Source organism: Tauraco erythrolophus, chromosome 3 (assembly GCF_009769465.1).
Source record: "Tauraco erythrolophus isolate bTauEry1 chromosome 3, bTauEry1.pri, whole genome shotgun sequence".
NCBI classification, from domain to species: Eukaryota; Metazoa; Chordata; class Aves; order Musophagiformes; family Musophagidae; genus Tauraco; species Tauraco erythrolophus.
Window position 1 is genome coordinate 87,250,512 of NC_141467.1, and position 16,556 is coordinate 87,267,067.

General features: G+C 33.8%; 1 protein-coding gene across 4 annotated transcripts in view; it reads right to left on the reverse strand.

Moving 5' to 3' along the window:
* Window positions 1–7,277: 7,277 nt before the first annotated feature.
* CSMD3 (CUB and Sushi multiple domains 3) overlaps window positions 7,278–16,556 on the reverse strand; it is a 737,988-nt gene continuing 728,709 nt past the window's right edge. For all 4 annotated transcript variants that reach the window (XM_086609528.1, XM_086609527.1, XM_086609526.1 and 1 more), the window contains 4 exons: window positions 13,490–13,602; window positions 11,290–11,377; window positions 8,748–8,883; window positions 7,278–7,437 (listed from right to left, as the gene is read on the reverse strand). In XM_086609528.1, coding sequence (XP_086465654.1) covers window positions 7,278–7,437; window positions 8,748–8,883; window positions 11,290–11,377; window positions 13,490–13,602 — 497 coding nt within the window. The remainder of the gene's footprint in view (window positions 7,438–8,747; window positions 8,884–11,289; window positions 11,378–13,489; window positions 13,603–16,556) is intronic.

Consider the following 16,556-nt stretch of genomic DNA (forward strand, 5'->3'; position numbering starts at 1 on the left):
ACCTTCCACAAATGAAATTGTTTTCTTAGTGACTTTCATGGACTTTTCCATGGCTAGGAAGCAGAACTGACAATCCGCTCCCCTTTGGGATCCATATTACTGTATCAATTATAAATGCTAAATGGACCTCCCAGAATTCTTGCATCTTCCTCATGTTGCACAACAGCATAGAATCACAGAATCATAGAATCGTTTAGGTTGGAAAAGACCCTTGAGATCATAAAGTTCAACAACAGGTGTATTATCTGTTCACTTTTTAAGGGTCTCAGCTAGGGAAGGATTTGGCTGATGTTAAATTTTTTTTTTAATCCATTTTATTTTACTTTTTCACCTTTTGCACTTGCTAAGGAATCAGCAGATAAAAGCACTATAAAGAGACTAATGCTTGGTCATTTATCACCCTATTCTGCCAGTTTTGCACATGGAGAGGAAAAGCATTTTGTTTTGTTTTCTGATAACTTAGTCCTAGTATGTTGAAAGATGGAAAAAAAAACCCAGATAAAAGAAGGTATGTAGCACATTACTTTCTGTTGCATCATACTACTGTGCTGCAAGAGAGTAGGGTTCAGATCTCTCATATCTTCCTCAAATCTAAGGTTAGCTGACAAAGCCAGATATGACAGGGTCGTGACATCCCACCTAGTCATGCATCCACAGAGGTAACAAGAACCATGACAAAACACAGAGTTACATGTGGCTGGTTATTTTTATTGTGGTATAACAAATGTATTTTCATTTTAGACTGAAAGCATAGAATTAAGGCATAAAGCCTAGAATTAAGTTACTAGTCTTAAAGATCATAAAAAGGTTTTATTTTTTTTTTAAGATACGAGGCTACTAATGACTAAGTTCATTGTAAATGTCTATTAACGTTGTGGCATTTGGTACAGTACCTTTTTCTATTGTTTATAGTGTATTTGTAAAATGTATTTGAACATTGCATAAGATCACAGCTTTAGCTTTCAGTATTTAATATTGATGAATTCCACCTCAAACAGCTTCAAGTGTTACTTACATTGTATTGGTCCATAGTTCTGCCACATAATAATGGAGAAAAGTTATTGAATTTTCTAATCATGCTTGAGAAAAAAATCATGCCATATTTTTATTAAGACTTTTAGAAGCCCTGTATTTTTAAAACTAATTTTGTCTTCTAAGTGTAATAAAATCACTCTTTTTCAGATGACACCTTATCATTCATTAACTTAAAGGCATTTACAAGTCATACTTCACACTTGTAATCTTTTAACACTGAATATAACATGTTACTACAGATATTGAATACCCTTATTACCGTAAATATTTATATTTTGCAGTTTTCTACAGGCAAGGTTTTTCTGCAATTGTGGCTCAATAGGTGGTAAATATATTGCAATTTGAAGCAATAAATGTTTTGTGAGGATCCACTACTTGCAAAATTTACTTAGCCACCTAAGCAAATGAATATATGAGCATGTTTATATATGCCGCTATATATTACATATAAAAATTATTATACTATATACAATATAACATACATATACTATATACAATAACATACACATTATATACATATACTATGTTATATATATTAGCATAGTAGTTATACACAGTTTATGTATATAGTATATAGTATACATTGTACATGTTTTGGTTTTCTATTTAAAAAAATAGGGAAGATTTCACCACCACTGGCTTGACTTTACATTAGATGTGTGCATAGATCAATAAGTATATTAGTTATTATACAGTGTATATATATATATACTCTCTGTGTGTGTGTGTGTGTGTGTGTGTGTGTGTGTGTGTGTGTGTATAGGAGAGATATATAGCACATACCTTCTGGGCATGCTTAGAAATGATATGAGACATCTGCCTTAACTGGTTCCTCAACTATCAGCTCCCTAGCTTCCTTAATTGCTTTTGTCACTTTGCATTATACTCTGGAGCCCATGGCTGTGGTAAAGACAGTTGCCTGCTCTCCTGAATTTTTCTTATCCTATATAATATCTCTTTCAAAGAGCAATTGACAGTTCATCTTAGCTCATTAACATGTGCTAAGCATCAGTTTCTTAATTTATGGGAAAGCTCTGTACTCCAGGCCAAACATATTATTTTTGCTTTTCAACAGTGACAAAGTCCATCATCATCTTGTTTTAGAATCACAGATACGACTGAGATTGCGCTATTAGCTTTTTTTTTAAGATTTCATTAGAGACAATCTGTATCATGTTGACATAGTTTCATCATCCATAAAAGATAATAAAACGGGCAAAGCACAGTTACTTTATTGGAAATATATTTTATTCTACCAGTCTTAAATCTAATACAGGGCCTGATTAATTTTTGGCCATCTTAAACTTACTTACAGGTAATGTGAAAATAGCAGTAGTAAGTGCAGTGAGAATTTTTCATTCATTTTCTCTTTGTCCACCACTTTAGGAATAAGTATTGTATTCTACATAATATTGACAGTGGCAGACTGTCATGACTTTATGTATGTAATTTAAAATATATTTTACAAATAAAATCAGAAGTATAAATTTAAAAGTGTGAAATATTTTACACCTTATTTAAAATTAAAGCCCAGAAAAAAAAAAAAGCTATCAAAAAACATGTAAATCATATTTTTTAGCAGGTCATTGAAATAAGATGGACCCTGTTCACAATGATTGTCTAATTTCCCATGTCTAAGAGTTGCTTTTAAAACTTTTTTTGGATCAAACAACTTTTTAAACCAGGTAAGAAATAACTCAACAAATAAGAGGTGGACGAACAAAATCTTTTGTCATTTTGACCATTTTTCTAGCATCAATCTATTTCTGAATGCACATGAGTAAAAATAAAATAAATAATCTTGTGGTCTCATTATTCAAATTACACTACTGGGCCTTTTCTTGGTGGGCTAACCATAAATGTGGTCATTCCCCATGGAATTTTAATGTCATCAATTGATACAGGGGAGCAGAATCCTTCTATGTTATGCTTCTGTTAGAGAAGATTCTACTTTTCACGATTTGAAGCTTGTTTTTATTTTTTATTTCCCAGGTTCTGAATTCTAACACTTCACTTACTTAACTCTTATCAGTGCAGAATGTGATTAAACACTAAGCAGAATGTCTCACAAGAATCACCACAGCAGACTTAGACTGCTCAGATATTCTCTCCTGTCATTTAAGTAGTGGAAAAGAAGATGACTATATAATTAACTTGTCCCTACATAGCATTTTTATCTTAGAAACATAAATTATTATATCAGTACTAGGTAACTGGAATAAAAGTCCATTCTGATAAATGTTAGGTATATCCTTAGAAATGTTCACAAGCACCTAGAGCATAAAATTCTGGACATGAGTTAATTGCAGTTTAAGATGTTACTTTAAAATGGACGTGCAGTTCCTTTGATGGAAGTTACCTTCTCTTCAGTCTGTTTCACAGGTAAGGCACTTTCTACAAGTGTGTTCTCAATTTATTTCAGACAAAGAAGTATTTTGACCTACTTAGTCTAGTCTGGTTGATTTGGCATGATTTCGTACGCAACAAAGTATAAAGCACTGACAGATGTTTGCTGGCTACTTAACTAATTGCTAGAGAATGATACATGTCTTTAAATTGGCGAGACATGGATTTGGTGAACGGACCACTCAGTGGATAAGGAATTGACTGGATGGTCACACTCAAAGAGTTGCGGTCAACAGCGTGATGTCCAAGTGGAGACCAGTGATGAGTGGCATTCCTCAGCGGTCAGTATTGGGACCAGTGCTGTTTAACATCTTCATCAGTGACATGGACAGTGGTATTGAATGCATCCTCAGCAAGTTTGCAGACAACACCAAGCTGTGTGGTGTGGTTGACACGCTGGACGGAAGGGATGCCATCCAGAGGGACCTTGACAGGCTTGAGAGGTGGGCCTGTGAGAACTTCATGAAGTTCAACAAGGCCAAGTGCAAGGTCCTGCACATGGGTTAGGGCAATCCCAAGCACAAATAGAGGCTGAGTGAAAAATGGTTGAGAGCAGCCCTAAGGAGAAGGACTTGGAGGTGCTGGTTGATGAGAAGCTCAACATAAGCCGGCAATGTGTGCTGGCAGCCCAGAAGGCCAACTGTATCCTGGGCTGCATCAAAAGAAGTGTGGCCAGCAGGTCAAGGGAGGTGATTCTGCCCCTCTACTCTGCTCTCGTGAGACCCCACCTAGAATACTGCATTCAGCTCTGGAGTTGCCAACACAAGAAGGACATGGAGCCAAACCAAAATAATAATAAAAAAACTCCAAATAAATCCAACTCAACAAAAAAACCCTAAACCAATCTAACATGAATAGTTCATTCTCTATTACAGTGAGGTCAGTAAAATTCTTGAAAAGCACAAGCTGGATAATAGCTTAAGCACTAATAGAATTGTGAGCAAGTTCAATCTAAGTTTTATTTACTTTTACGTGTTAAAACATATAATGCATAAACCAAAAAAGGAAGAGCTTAACTTCAGATTCTAGGTTCCATATGAAGGTCTGGTGACTGTGAAACAGGATTTTTTTTTTTTTTTGCTTTTCAGAATTAAGCAATTTGCTCTAGAACCTCCCTGAAAACATTAGCGCATGATCCTCACGATATCATTTCTACAATGATTCCTTGCTTCTCCTTCCAATGTATTTATCAACAAAGTCTTTGGTGATTTCAAGGCGGGCCTGAATGTGCCTTTTCAGTTTATATAGAGCACCAAATTCAGAAAAGAATATTAGACTCTTCTTTTCCCCCCAGTTATCCTATAAACAGCTTTTCAGATCAAGATTTGTCATCTACTTTCCATGCTTTCAAGAAAAAGGAGTAGTTAAAAGACAGTTTTAATATTATAGTAAAATAATTAAGATCCTGCCCTCCAGTTCATTGTCATTAAAAGACAACATTTTTTTTTTTTTTAATATAAAAAAATACCGTATGCACTGGTACTACCTATTAATATGTGCATCCTGTACATTTCTGCAGAAAGGTAGGAAAATCAATTTGCAAAGTAGGCCGTCTACAACCTTGAAAAACACTAAGGTTTTCTTTTTTTTTTTCCTTTCAAAGTGAAAAAAAAGGATATTTTTCTGCGCTTTTCACTAGTTTGGCAAATACAGGCCTTTTTTTATGTAAATCTGCTTCTTCAAGTCAAACAGAAAATTCATTTTAGTAAATAGGTAATTTTATACATCGTTCTCATCAGTTATTTGTGAAAGTAATCTAAATGTTGCTACTGCACCTAAAATTCACAGGAAGATTCAGAAAAAACAACATTATTTTAATACCCACAAAAATACCAAATTTGAATTATTGATTTGGTACTTTTCTTGTCTTCACATCTGAAATGAGTTTAAAGCTCATCTTCCAAAGAAGAAACATGGTTAAAAAAAGCAATTGTCCATTTTTATTTTGTTTACATTGCACTGAAAATTTACATCATACTTTTACAAATCCTTTTTCATAAAAATATACTTCTTTACAAAAGTGTATGCATTAATATAAGAGGAGTAGCCAGTTGCAGAAGAAACATTTTAAACAATCTCAAATGTATTAACCTTAACATTAATGAATGAATCATAGTTATTGCAGTCATTTGAATAAACAAGAATAAATAACAACCAATGGTATAAAATATAAAACAGCATCCTTTTAGTAGAATACAGTTTGACAGAGTTGTATGAATATTCAAAACAAAGTGTTGTAAAATGGTTTATAAGAAATTCATCAAACATTATAGAAATCCAAGCAGCAATCCTGGGTACAATGATTTTTGGTAGGCACTCTCTATTACGGTAATAAAAAGTTTAGATTTTCACAGAATTATTAATGTCTGAAAGGGACAATAACAGATATTTCACACTGGCTAACACACAGCATTTGTGAGTCATGCTATGAATGGAAGACAATGACCTACATCAAATAAATTACTGAGTTGCCACTGAACAATTCTGACATGAAATAATCGTAAAACTGAAAATTACATTTCCTTAGAAGTGATTCTGGAATGTCTAAAACTTGTATCTGAGGGCTGCGGAATCTGAATTGTCCCTAAAATGAATGGATTGTCCCTAATAAAATCATGGCTTTATATATATATATATATATATATATTTTAAGTATTTTTGTTTTCATTGCACTATGGTAATATATTCAATTTTAAATCATTAGCTGTAAGGATTTGTTTTCGTAAGTATGGAATATATAGATAAAATAGATGTGAAAAGACAGTATTTCCAAATTATAACTTCCTCTTGCCTTGTAGATCTGATCCAGTTTATTGAAGTCTGTTAGAATCTATCAACTTCAATGGGATTTTGCCATGCTTTGTGCATGCATTTTGACAAAACGCTGAAGGAATAAAGTGAAGTGATATAGTCTAGATTTAATTAGCATGGACTGAAAAATGGACTCTTAAATTTCTAATATGTGAATTTGATTACTAATGTTACTGTAAACTGCACTTTTTAATTGGATATATCATCAAAATATGTTTTCACATTTGAAAAAAATGTGAGATGGTCACTCTTTTGAATGATCTTCAACAGTAAGGAACATAGTCACATGACAAAGATCAATTCATACTAGCTTCTTGATTGCAAAATTTTTCTAGCTGTATGATTGACAAAAGAAATGTAGAAACATTACCATTTGTAGGTATGGGAAGGAAATTAATTAAATAAGAACATGACATTTAAATTTCTCTTCTGTGACGTGAAAAGATTAAGTTGTACTTGCTGTTCTGAGAAGAAATAAAATACTAAAAGGGCTGAATAAATGAAAAAAAAGGTATAAACTCATGAGAAAGATGTAGCATATGACTGTTAAAGAGAAGTCAGTGACCTATTGTCTCCTGTAAGTATAGCTCTTATTTTCTACCTATATCTTTTTTTTTTTTAACCCAGTCCCTCTATTATAGTTTTTATAAAGCACAGAAATACTGATAGTGGATGCTCCTCCAATATATGCAAATATGTTTTATGTTTTAGAATAACCTCCTTTTTTAAAAAAGCAAATAAACTGTGAGTAGCACTCATGGAGTGCAGCAATTTTTTTTTTTAAACTTTCCGTGATGTACACGAAGAAGAAATCTGATCCAGTTTATGAAAAACAAAATCAAACCAAAATAATCACAACCCATTCTTGTCTATCATCCTCAGGAAAAGGTGACCCAGTATATCCTGAAAAGTGTGCTTTAATTATTTTTTTTAATTTCTTTTTTTTTTTTTTTTTTAATCTGTGAACTGTGTGTGCACTGTGTTGTGTGTCAATTTCCAGACTTTGAAGACGTATCATTACCACATTATACCATTGTGCAAACAGTGTTCAAGTTGGGGTCAAATCGTACCGCTTTCCCTTCCACAGACTTTGCATTTGTGTCATACATGGGGTTTTCAAAAGCAGCTTGTCCATTATTATTTTCATGTACAGAGCATCCTGTATACTGTGTTTTAGGTGCAGTCCTGTAGAAGAAAGACAGAGTATATGTAACTGCAGTTTTCCTTACTGCGGTTTAAGAATCTGAACAGAATGTAGATCCCAATTCCAATGATGGGAGCTAAATATAACATCTTCATTTTTTTCACAGTATTGGTGCTAAGAACTAGTACTCTCTTTATCAAAGTTTAAGAAATCTAAAATTATATTCACTTAAAAATTTAGTAAAAATCTGAGAAGAGGTAGGTGTTTCCACTTGGATGATCAGATGATAAATAGTTAAGAGTACAACAAAATCTTGTAAAGATACAATAATTCCCCAGTCAGATGACTGAGATTTTCTTTTTCCCTTTGGAGACTCAACAAGTTTATCAAGAATGACTTTGTAGCCAAAACATTTTTTTTTTCACTACATAACTCAAAATGTCAAAGTTCAATCCCTTGAAAAAAGTTTTATCTATATTGTTATACAAAATGCAATATAATATATAAAGACAAGTGCATACAGTTAATAGCAAATGCATAAATAACCTACATGAGCATTTTTTTACATTCTGAAGCAGTTCAAGAACAAATGGCACCATTTAAAAATGATGCTATGTGTTTTAAACTAATGTTATCCTGTAGAGTATATCACAATTATTACTGTCAGGCTACCAGATGTAAATCATCATTTTGACAGTTAGAAGACAATGAATTGTCTTGTCATTAAAGTGTTTAGATTTTCTTTAGTCACCTAACGCGTTAAAGCTATAGGAAAAGATTACTTGACACTGAACTAGTACTGGTCTCAACAACATGAACAAAGCAGTTGAACTTAGACAAATGAAATTAAGACGATTGGTGGCTATGTAACATAATTGCATATGAACTAATAATTTCAGATGCAGAAACAGTTCCATAATGTCTCAATGACATGACACTTGCATATACTTGCAAGCCAATGAATAGAGCAGATATTAAAAGAAATTACTCAAGATATGACTCATAATTCTGTCACAAGCAAAAAAAATAAATGCAGACAAATCTACTGTAAGTACACATAAAATCTATTCATTATATTATTCCCCATATGCCAATAATCTATACTTTACATTTTGTTATCATAAAGGGAGAAATTTATATTTTAAATAGGTAGGAATGAAACTATAGCACAATACAATAAACTGATCTATCAGTCATTATGCCAGATCTTAATGGAGGTAGGAAGAATTGTCTACATGCATATTTGCAAACATTTTGTGGTTTTACAGAAAAATTTATTTAAGCTAACAAAGATTGAAGGCAATAAAACACCACGCCATACAAGAATTCTGTATGCATAATTTGTACTTACCTTTGTTTATAAAGATAAAAGCCAAAACCAGCAAATATAAGGGCAAAGAAAGGCACAAGGATAGCAATGGCCACTGAACTACTATTTGTACCATGTGGTTGATTAGAAGAATTTGAACTCTCAGACATGTTAAGACCTAAAAAGAATAATACAAAAAAAAAAAGTAATATATGTGTCTCTTACCCCTTGCACATACTAATCCATAAAATTTGGAATTCAATAACACCTTGTGATTGGGTTATCATAATATGTTCAGCTGTATACATATAGCTGTATGCTGAGGCCACCTGGAAAGTACATATAGTGTGGTATAACATATTCTGATTAATAAGTGGATGCAAAATGTAGGGAGAACAATACATATACTCTGATACAGCAAATATCTTACTGTGAAATTCTGTATGGGATTCGAGTTTTGGATGTTATTGGTACACTTTAAGGTACTGTGTTACAAAAGGTCAAATTTATAATGCATATGTTAGATTGATTATATTACTGATTATATTTGTATATTTCAGAAATTCATAAATACTGCATATATAAGAAGCAAACGTGATTTCATAGAATCATAGAATCATAGAATCATAGAATCATAGAATGGTTAGGGCTGGAAGGGACCTTCAAAGGTCATCTAGTCCAACCCCCCTGCAAGGAACAGGGTAAATCACCTGAAAAGGCAAACTGAAAATTCATCTTGTTGATTTCATTAGGTGTTGCTATTAATACATGGAGTGAAAGAGGTAGGAACGATTGTGAAGAACTAAAGCCAGATATTGATGAAAAAATAAAAATATGATCGGCTGAATGGTTGAGGAGGACATTATCTATATCATCTACACAGGCAAGATATACACCTTTTTAATGTAAGGAAAGGAATACCAACACAACTTCAAAGTTAATTTTTAAGCTTTGAACTGGATCTTTTAAGAATTGCATAGGTCATAATATTTTCTGAATTTCTTGATCTTGCAAGGCAATATTTAGAATTTTTTTTTAAAAAAAGAAACTCAAGATAATTGATATACTAAAATATAGAAAAATAATTAAATGTGAGGAAAATTGTATGGGAACAGCAATCAAAAGAATTTGTTTCAGACAAACTACTTTTGAGCTTGTGTGCATGAAAAAATGAAGTGGTAAACATGCTAAACAAAATCTGTTCAATGATGGTAAATCTGTCCTTAACTGTATTATTGACTGTATGGACTACAATTAATTCTTATAAAGAATTTAAACTTAAGTTAACCATTCTGTTCCTAGAAGTTATAAACCAATAAAAAGTACCTTCAATATACTACAAAAAAGAATCTCACAACTACAAAAAAAAAAGAAAAAAAAAGAAAAAAGAAAAAAGAAGAAAATAAAAAAAGAAAAATCCCTCTTAAAATCAAATAAAGAAATAAAATTTATGTAAGAATCTATCAAAACACTTTATCAAGGAAGTCTTGAATTTTAATTTTTGTTAGATAAACTTTCAAATATTTAAATATTTAAAGGAAATGTTTCTTGATAAAGATATTTCTAAAATCTCTTTTTAAATAGTTTCCGTATGCAAATACAGTGAAAATCAAGATCTCAAGCAGTGCATTTTACTATGACTCAGAACTGTGAAAAAAATAAAGCCTTTACTTCTTACATTCATTACTAAATATTTCCAGCACATTCAAGAATTGAAGAATTTCCTGGTTTTACTGAATAAAATAAGAGTTGTCAATCCTTTGCAGCTGAAAGAACCTACTTTTGCATACACATATAGGAATTTTATCAGAAGCACTCTATCTAAGGAGCCATTACATTAGTGAAAAGTAATTCCTCTTATAAGACATTCTTAATATTATTTTATCATTCGATAATCTGCTACTAACTAAATTGAAATTCTTGTTCAAAGAGAGATATCTTAAGACAGTATCAGAAAAGTAAACAAAAATCTTTTTCTTAAAAAGCACAACAGAATGTTGTTAGCAGAGCTCTGTTCTCTGTTACCAGAGCTGTCTTCTCCAAGAAAAGAAAAAAAAAAAAGATAACTAATTTGGTGTAGAACTGAATGTATAGAACCAAGAAGTCAATTTTTAGAAAATAAATGCTTGTCAACTAAGTAAGATTTTGTTCTTCTTAAGAGTAACATAAAGATTTACTTACAAATATTTAGCAGTTTCACTCTTCTAGCAAATGTTTAAGTGAAATGCTTTCAGCACCATGAGCAAGAGATCAGTTTAGCAGAGCATTTTATAACATGGGCTTTCCAATAGTTATCAAGATATGAAACTAAACGCATTTTACACGTATTCATAGAAAAAATATTGCTCAAAACATTACAAATGTATAGCTAAACTAAGCAGTTCATTGCAAGGCATCTGTAGGCCCTTAAAACTTCTGACAAAATACTCTTTGTAAGTACTACTGAAACGAGATTTTACAGATATGAATATCTCAATATTCCACAAAATACTGGTAATTTTCTTCAGATACCCTTATACTACTGGATGTAATAAAACAGAATATGGAACAATGAACCCGCAAAAACTTGGAATTTGCTGAATACCTAATCTTTGAAGTCCAAATTGTCCGTAATCTTTACCCTGGATGAATCCTTGAAAAACATATGTTGCTCCATCAGGTTCAGCAGAAACCTGTAAACAAAAAGTACTCTGAATTGAACGGGGATAAGTATGTTACAAAGATCTAAAAGGAAGAGAGATATCCTAATATGCCTGACTGTTAGCTGTTATTCCCCATGAAGAACACTCTCTTTTTTCCTAGGAAATCTTTGCAGTTCAAAAAAAAAAATAGAACTGATAAAAGCACGGCTTAGACATGGTGGCTTATGGTCACATATATTACCTTCTACTGCCTTTAACTGTATTATTTTTTGAATAATTAAAAAACAATTTTAACAAAACAAAGTCTCTGGCAATTCAGGATGTCAGTATTTCTAACCGTCTTACATAATTCATAATTATGAGATTTGTTTAGAAAGTAGATGGCAAAAGTTATATTGTAGATAATCCTAAGGATGTAAGTCTTAAGGTTTTAATAATTACTTTAAAAGTAAATAAAAAAGACCTCGCGTTTAATTGACAGTTAGTTCCTTTGCTCTTTCTCAGTCCCTGTCCTAACAATTAGTTATACAGCTTTAGACCAGAAGAATATTGAATGAGGCTTTAGTACAAGAGCAAAGTATGCTAGTATAAACTACAAGGCTTATGGGAGGGAGGAAAGGGTTGTAATCTGAAGAAGATCTCCATTATTAGAGTAAGTACATTTTAAACTAACACATTGTATTCAAATTTACAGGTACTTGCTTCCCAGGATAGTTCTAAGGTTTAAATTCAGTGGTCTTGAGGCAGGTTCCTTCAAGATTTTCCCTTAAGCTTCCCTTTCTCAAGGCAACAGTAAGTCTTCAGCAATGATCTGAAGTTATGTTTTCACTGAAGAAAGGGTGCATTTCTCAGGTGAATTTCTTAGTTTGGTGTAAAGCAGCCTGTTTGAGCTATTCCAAGATTAAAAAACATAATTAAATGGTCAAATAAGAACAGTATGTATATAGAATATGGAATGTAGGGACTATACTGTGTACTTTGGTACATTTAGAAAATTGAAAGTAAAGTTATTGCTTTACCAGATTTTTTTTCACCTCAGGAGAATGCTCATGAAGCCTAAATTTTGTACAAACCAAGGGAGTTATGCCCCTTTACCAGCATATTTATTGTTTAAGCAGTTTAGGGTTTTTTGCTTTGGTTTTGGTTTTACACCTTTTTTTTAAAACTATTATTAAATCAGTGCCACAAGCTATACAAATGTGAATTTATGCGTACACTTCAATGTACACTTCTCCTCTTTTGGCACTTGCACCCATGTTGATATCCCTGTAGTGCTTTATTAGTAGGTGAAACATATAAAAACAGATTCCTTGAAAAATGAGATGGTGTATAAAGTGTTCATCATCATTTAAATTATTTTAGGCCGTTTCTCTTCTGAAAGATCTACTTTCTTTTCCAGCAAATAAAGTGTCTCAAGCCCCCAACACACTCAGCTTTTTCCAGCCTTAGCCTTATCTTGGGTGATGATTGTTTTTCTTGTCTGTTCTCTAAAGGGACTTTCTTTTCATGGTTTAAACACATCCCAGCCACCTGGGATGTTGCTTCTTCTTTTTACTTCTCTCCTTCACCTCTCCTCCTCTCAGTTATGTGTTCTCTTCTTCTCCCTTTTAAAGAATAAGCACAGTCCCAGAACCTCCAAGGGGCTTAATGCTTAATTGGAGCAATCTGTTTTATTTTCCCCATATCATAGAATCATAGAATGATTCTGATAGGTCAGCTTTTTCATGGTATTTCTAAAAATATCACCAAAAAGTAAAATATGACTGCTAGTTTAATAATAATAAAAATATATAAATATTATATACTGTAATATTGTTTAGAAATTGATATTATATTATCATGATGATAACATTTCTTTATATATTAGAATAAAATTCAAAGAAAAGTAAGAGAAAGACTTCTGTGTAAACAAGCATTACAATTGTGCCTACACAGTATGACTATTACCATATTTTCCCTCAGACTGGTCTCCTATATCTCACAGTAAAATTTTCATTTCATTTAAAGAATCAGCATTGCTAACAAGATTCCATTTGATATGTCTCAGGATTTTTTGTGTGTAGAACACCAGCATGATTTCCAACAACAACAACAAAAAACCCAAACACCTTTCTCTCTCTTTTGTATCAGAAGTATACTCACAAAACCATCCATAGCCCATTTTTCCTCTTTCAACTTGCTCACAGATGTATGGGAGGGTGCTTTAATGAGATATATGTGGAGCATTAGCCGAGCTTCCTGGCTTTTATACACTCCTGTAGAATATAGTTTTAAAAAATTATGTTGGTGTTGAGTAGAGAAATAATTTCATCTTTAAGAAATAAGCATTTAATGTCTTGCCTTAAATAAGGGAAACAGGAAGAATAGGTATCATTGTTACCAACATTCTGGTTGAGCAAGATACATTCTTTTGTGAAATTATTTCAATTAACACAGGATTTCAATAGAAACTGTTCTTAGCTTAGCGTGTAGAGAGGACAGAAGGCAAACCCTATATACACAGCTGTTACTTAACAGTTATGGTAACGAGGCTTTGATAGAACAAACATTTCTGATTGATTCCAGATTTCAGATGGAAAATACTGTTCTGCATCAGGCAAAGTGTATTTGAACCTTGCACCCCCACTTTCAATACTTGTAATTTATGCATCAGATAAAGAAGGTGATAATAGGAACATCCACATCTAAATTATTTTCCAAAGCTGGTGCTAAATTAAAAATTTCTAAATTTGAAAATATCCCCCAAAATGGAATTGTTCTTCATCAATCAATATTGTGACACACTTTCTTCCAAATAATAAGACTTGTATATAACCTTATTTACTTTGAAGGCATAATTAATTGGCTCATTTTCATTCCTGCAGAAGAAATATTTAGAACTCAACCTTATTCGTTAATTTGGAGAATGAAAATAAAACAGTATGATACACTTAGTGATCTAATCATCCTTTACAAAGACAATGGTGAAGACTGAAAATGCAATCTAGACTTTTCCCCTACATTTTTTAACATTGTTATCAATTATTAGTTTAAAACTTCAGATTTTAAATGGAAGACCTCTCTAGTATGATCATTTCCTTTCTGGCAGAGCACTGAAATTACTGGTCATTTCCTATGAAGTCTTCTATTGGTAAAATCATGCAAGATTGTATTGCACTGCATATGAACAAAAGCTAATGATGGCTAAAAATTTAACAGGAAAAAAATGAAAAGCAAAATCAAGAAAAAGAAAAAAAACACAAAAACAACTCAAACAATTCTACTTCAACTGTCATAAAATTCCATCAAACTGAAATTAAAGTTCACCAATTGATTGACTCAATACATTACAGAACAGACCATGCTGTAAACAAATTAGACTTAAACACTGGCTTTCATCCCTCTCATTTTTTTTAATTTAATTTTTATTGACTAACAAATGTGGATGAATTCAGACTGGATTCAGTTAGATGAATAGATGTGTTAGCTATGTATGAACTAAACTATAACTCTTTTCATTAACTGGAAACTCCAGTAACATAGCAGTACCCTTAATTTTGATCATTTCCAATTGCTATGTTCATCCAAATTCTGTGATGTGAACAAGAGCTGAAGACAGCACTGAGACACAGGAGAAGGTACTGGCTTTCTGTATTGGGTTTGCATGGCAAGGTTTTGGCAGCAGGGGGCCTTCAAGGGTGGCTTCTGTGACAATATGCCAGAAGCTTCCTCCATGTCCAACAGAGTCAACATCAGATGGCTCTAAGATGGACCTGCCACTGTCCAAGTTTGAGCCAATTAGTGATGGTGGTAGTGTCCCTGTGATAACATATTTAAGAAGGGTGAAAAAACACCCTGTGCGACACCAGCAGCAATTAGAAGAGAGAAGTGAGAATATGTGAGAGAAAAAACTCTGCAGACACCAAGGTCAGTGAAGGAAGGAGACGAGGTGCTCCATGTGTCAGAGCAGAAATTCCCTGCAGCCCATGGTGAAGACCATGGTGAGGCAAGTTGTCCCTCTGCATCCCATGTAGATAAACAGTGGAGCAGATATTCACTTGCAGCCCATGGAGGACCACACACTGGAGCAGGTGGATGTCTGAAAGAGGTTGTGACTCTGTGGGAAGCCAGCACTGGAGCAGGCTCCTGCCAGGACTTATGGACCCATGGACAGAGGAGCCCAGGCTGGAGCCAGTTTGCTGGTAGGACTTGTGGCTCCATGGGAGACCCATGCTGGAGCAGTCCGTTGCTGAAGGACTTCACACCATAAAAAGAACACATGGAAAGGATTCACGCTGGAGCAGTCCATGAAGAACTGAAGTCCATGGGAAGGACGCATGTTGGAGAAGTTCACAGTCTCTCATGGGTGGGGCCACACTGGCGCAAGAGAAGAGAATGAGGAGGAAAAAGTGGCACAGGCAACATCTAATGAACTGACTGCAACCCCCATCCACCGTCCCCCTGTGCCACTCAGAGGGGAGGAGGTTGAGAATTTAGGAGTGAAGATGAGCCCAAGAAGAAGGAAGGGATGAGGAAAGGTATTTTGAGATTTGGTTTGATTTCTCATTATCCTACTCTCATTTGATTGACAATAAATTAAATTAATTTTCATGAGTTGAGTCTGTTTTGCTCATGATGGTAACTGGTGGGTGATCTCTCCCTGTCCTTATCTTGATCATAGAATCATAGAATCATAGAATCATAGAATGGTTAGGGTTGGAAGGGACCTCAAAGATCATCTAGTTCCAACCCCCCTGTCATGGGCAGGACACCCTCCACTACACCAGGTTGCCCAAAGCCTCATCCAACCTGGCCTTGAACACCTCCAGGGATGGGGCATCCACAACTTCTCTGGGCAACCTGTTCCAGTGCCTCACACCCCTCAGAGTGAAAAATTTCTTCCTTATATCTAATCTAATTAGATTATATCTAGTCTTGATCCATGAGCCTTTTGTAGTTGTCCTTGTTTCAGCTGGGACAGAGTTAGCTCTTCTTTTTAGCAGCTAGAAGAGCTCCGTGTTTTGGTTTTAGTCTGAGACTTACCCTGAGAAGAAAGATGATAGTGCACTGATGTGTGCACTAGCCCAATGAGCTAGAAATTTTTCCCCATTGTGGAAGGACATTGCTGCATAGGTAGAGAAGCTAGCTGTAGAAGTAGGTGTGGGAAAATAACTGAAATCAGAGGGGAATGGGAGAACCTTGTCCCTCGAAATTCAGCTACGTCTCAACA